The 3,902-nt window shown below is 44.6% G+C and overlaps 1 protein-coding gene across 1 annotated transcript in view; it reads right to left on the bottom strand.

The window, feature by feature from the left end:
• LOC105512386 (L-threonine 3-dehydrogenase, mitochondrial) overlaps positions 1–3,902 on the bottom strand; it is a 9,040-nt gene that overhangs the window by 2,462 nt on the left and 2,676 nt on the right. The window contains exons 3-6 of the mRNA XM_011942821.1: positions 3,369–3,439; positions 1,781–1,930; positions 1,513–1,685; positions 367–457 (exon numbers count right to left, since the gene is read on the bottom strand). Coding sequence (XP_011798211.1) covers positions 367–457; positions 1,513–1,685; positions 1,781–1,930; positions 3,369–3,439 — 485 coding nt within the window. The remainder of the gene's footprint in view (positions 1–366; positions 458–1,512; positions 1,686–1,780; positions 1,931–3,368; positions 3,440–3,902) is intronic.

Raw genomic sequence — 3,902 nt, 5'->3', positions numbered from 1 at the left:
TTTTTTTTTTTTTTGGTGGTTTTTGTTGTTTTTTATTTTTGAGACAGGGTCTCACTCTGTCACCCAGGCTGGAGTGCAGTGGCACGATCTCAGCTCACTGCAGCCTTGGCCTTCTGGGCTCAAGAGACCCTCCTGCCTCAGGCTCCCCAGTAGCTGGGACTACAGGTGTGGGCCATCATGCCTGGCTAATTTTTGTTTATTTTTCATAGAGACAAGGTCCCACTGTGTTGTCCAGGCTGGTCTCTGGCTAGAGTGATCCTCCTGCCTCAGCTTCCCAAAGTGCTGGAATTATAGGCATGAGCCTCCACACCTGGCTAGAAAGCCTATCTAACATACAAGAGACGTAAAAAATAGAAAACACTTAACCAGTTGTTCCTCCTCCAGGCTGGGAGTCAGCTGAAATGATTCCAGGATATCTCAGGCATCGGAAATCTAACCCATACCGGTAATGATAATACTATGAAAAAGAGAAAACATATTCAAACACAGATGTTTTAAATCAGATAGATGCAAAACAATCTGCTTTTCTGAAATCTCATTCCATGCAGTTATATTTAAATACTCCTAAAGAAAATAAAGACTCCTAAGTTTTTATCTTTAAAAAAAGAAATCAACTTTTTGGTGATCATCAATGCTGTAGATAACACATTAGCCTACAGTAGGGCTTTCCAGCCTCTCTTTGGAAAGGTGCCACTGATTATCATCCTAAACGATTCAGCCTGAGTACATTCCCACACACGATACGGGAAAAGCAGAGGAGAGAACAGTAGACGAGAGGGCCGTGGCTATGACCGAGCTGGAGGAGCAGGCAGCAACTCAAATCTACTAAAGATAAGTATTTTGCAGTAGTTCACGCCTATAATCCCAGCACTTTGGGATGCTGAAGTGGGTGGATCACTTGAGGTCAGAAGTTTGAGACCAGCCTGGCCAACATGGCAAACCACTGCCTCTACTAAAAATATAAAATTTAGCGAGGTGTGGTGGCATGTGCTTATAATCCCAGCTACTTCGGAGGCTGAGGTATGAGAATCCCTTGAACCCAGGAGGCAGAGGCTGCTATGAGCTGAGATCACGCCACCACACTCCAACCTGGGCGACAGAACAAGACTCTGTCTCAAAAAACAAACAAACAAACAAAAAACAAAAAACCCAAGATGTTTGAAGTTTTCTGTAGGTTTTAGAGTTACTACCAATGGCTACCAATACTGGGAGCCAGAAAGAATGGTGCGGTACAAGTAAGACAATCAGCAAATGAAGAGATGGAGGCTGTGCACGGGGCACCCAGGAAGTGCTGAGTGTTCCCACACGGCTGAGGAGGTTTCAGGAGCTGGAGACACCTGCCACATGACAAACCCAGTGAGTTAAGTAAGCGACTCTGGGGCTGAGATCCAAGAAGAGGGAAAGGTCCTCCAGGGATGAATCACCAGGCCTTGGAGGCAAAAAGAATGAGAAAGCAAACAGCAAATGGTGCCAGCCGGGGCACATTCAGCAATCTTGTTGAGTGATACTTACTTCTCCCATGAGCTCCGCGTGGACCTTGGACACCCCGTAGATGGTCCTGGGTCTCTGAATACAGAGATCGGGGGTTGGGTTCCGCGGAGAGGTAGGTCCAAAGGCCCCGATCGTGCTAGGCACAAACAATCGCAGATTGTGTTCCGCAGCGACATCCAGGATGTTATGTAGGCCTGAAATGAACAGACACTATCAGAATCTGAAAACATCTCTTCTTAAAGAACTGGAAAAACTGGCAAATCACATCCAGCCAGAGCCAGATGCTTACCAGTTATATTCACTGCTCTCGCCAGGGAAACATTTGCTTCTCCAATGGCACTGAGCAAAGCGCTGTAATGAAACAGCCAGGTGATGCGGTTGTTTACCACAATCTCCCGAAGATTCTTGTAATCCAAGATATCAGAATAAATGAACGGACCTGCAAGGAACATAAATTGAAACCACGAACGTGAAAAGGGTTGTGAACTAAACAGACCTTTCCCCTTTCCCCTGTTGACTTGTGAATTTCATTGGTAGCCACGCGGTAACCAAGCCAGCTGGGCAATAGGCAGTATTTTTCCTATGGAAGAATCACAAGTCACAATCAACCCCCAGGTAATGACAGCAAACGCTCCTATAGGACCTGCCTGTGCCAGGCCCTGTTCTAAGGACTTTATGTACATTTCTTTCCCATACAGCCTTGGAGGTAAACACATTTTACTGATGATGAAACAGGCACAGAGAGGTTAAGCAACTTGCCAGGGTCAGAGAACAATTGGGGCTGCAGCTAGGCACTGGGCTCCAGAGTGGGTGCTGTTCCTCCCAGCCCTGTATGCACAGAGTGGCTTCACTCTGCTTCCAAGGTGCACATTGGAAAAGGAATAGAGAAACGGACTTATTAAACACCACCACCACCTTGGTATAGAAGAGCCACAAATCATGAGTTTATCATACTTAATTACACAGAGGTAAAGTTGATTTTGTTTTGTGCCAATTTTCCCCACTTACAGCAAACTGTCACTCTTCCCCCATGGTGAGCAGCAAAAGGCTGATGCTGAACCAGGAAAGACTAGGGGGCATTACAAAACCATATTTCTGGGGCAGCAGGGACAGTCTTGCTCTGTCGCTCAGGCTGGAATGCAGTGATGCAATCATGGCTCACTGCAGCCTCCATATCCTGGGCTCAAGCGGTCCTCTTCCAAGTAGCTAGGACTGCAGGCATGTGCCACCATGCCAAGCTAATTTTTTATTTCTTGTGGAGACAGGGTCTCACTATATTGCCCAGGCTAGTCTTGAACTCCTGGACTCAAGTGATCCTCCCACCTCAGCCTCCCAAATTGTTGAGATTATAGGTATGAGCCACCATGCCTAGTCATAAAAACATTTTTGAAGCAGTAAAAAACCTGACTAGAAGAGCTTGATTTTGTTGGAGGCGTGTGTGTGTGCGTGTGTGCGTGTGTGTGTATGTGTGTAGTACTTCAAGAGCAATTCTACACTGTAACATCAGGATTTATTTTTCCAAATTTCTAAAGTTCCTTTTCTTCAGTACAGAACTTGATTTTTGTTTGTATTCTCTCCGAGTCAATAAGTTAACTTAAAACACAAAAAGACAGGAAACAAAGTTTTTATTTCAAACAACATCGAAATAGATTATTCTAAAAACTTCAAGATCAAAAGAACTCTTCTGTTCTTTTATCACCTGAACAAGCAGCAGCATTAAAAATGTTTATTTTTAAGTGAAATACCAGTGCCTCAATCACTTCTCTTTGAGTCGTAAATTCAGCTATGTGCTGTTGCACGCACCAATTTCATGAGCTACCTCTTTGTGCTTTGAAAATTAGAGATAAAAATAAAAGCAAGACCTCTTGATCTCTTACCACTGTGAAACACATGATCGGGGGGTTTCCTTATGTCAGACAAAACCACGTTGTCCTTTCCGAATCGTTTCCTAAAGGGAAAATCAACACACGCAAGTTGGCAACATCTAGGATGCAATGAGTCCTGTGAAAAGTCTTTTAAAATAAGAACTGTAATTTTCTGCCAGCCTCCAAATCTCTCCTTCCTCCGCATCCTCAATTCCTACACCTTCTGTTCTTGTCTCTCTCACACTCAGGCCTCTATTTCCCTGCCCACAGCTCTGTCTTCTGTTTCTCCTCTCGCCTGACTGTAACCCTACGCTTGTCACCAGTGTCTTCCTATTACTCTCGAGAGTTTTTACCTCTTCCTCATCATTCTTCTTCTCTTCTCTCCCTCTTCTTATTCTCTTATCCCATCCTCTCCAAATCCCACACTCTTCCCTTCAAAGTACAGTTTGCACCTGTACTTCCCTTGGTTCCCAAACCACTAAAAGTCAAAGTGATTCACTGGGAAAAGTGTGTCTCATTGCCTAAGTTAGGAAAAGAGAGAGAGAG

This window comes from Colobus angolensis, unplaced genomic scaffold (assembly GCF_000951035.1).
Source record: "Colobus angolensis palliatus isolate OR3802 unplaced genomic scaffold, Cang.pa_1.0 Scaffold210, whole genome shotgun sequence".
In the NCBI taxonomy this organism is placed as follows: domain Eukaryota; kingdom Metazoa; phylum Chordata; class Mammalia; order Primates; family Cercopithecidae; genus Colobus; species Colobus angolensis.
Note: the sequence above shows the minus strand (reverse complement) of the source record. Positions and strands in the feature narration are given on the sequence as shown.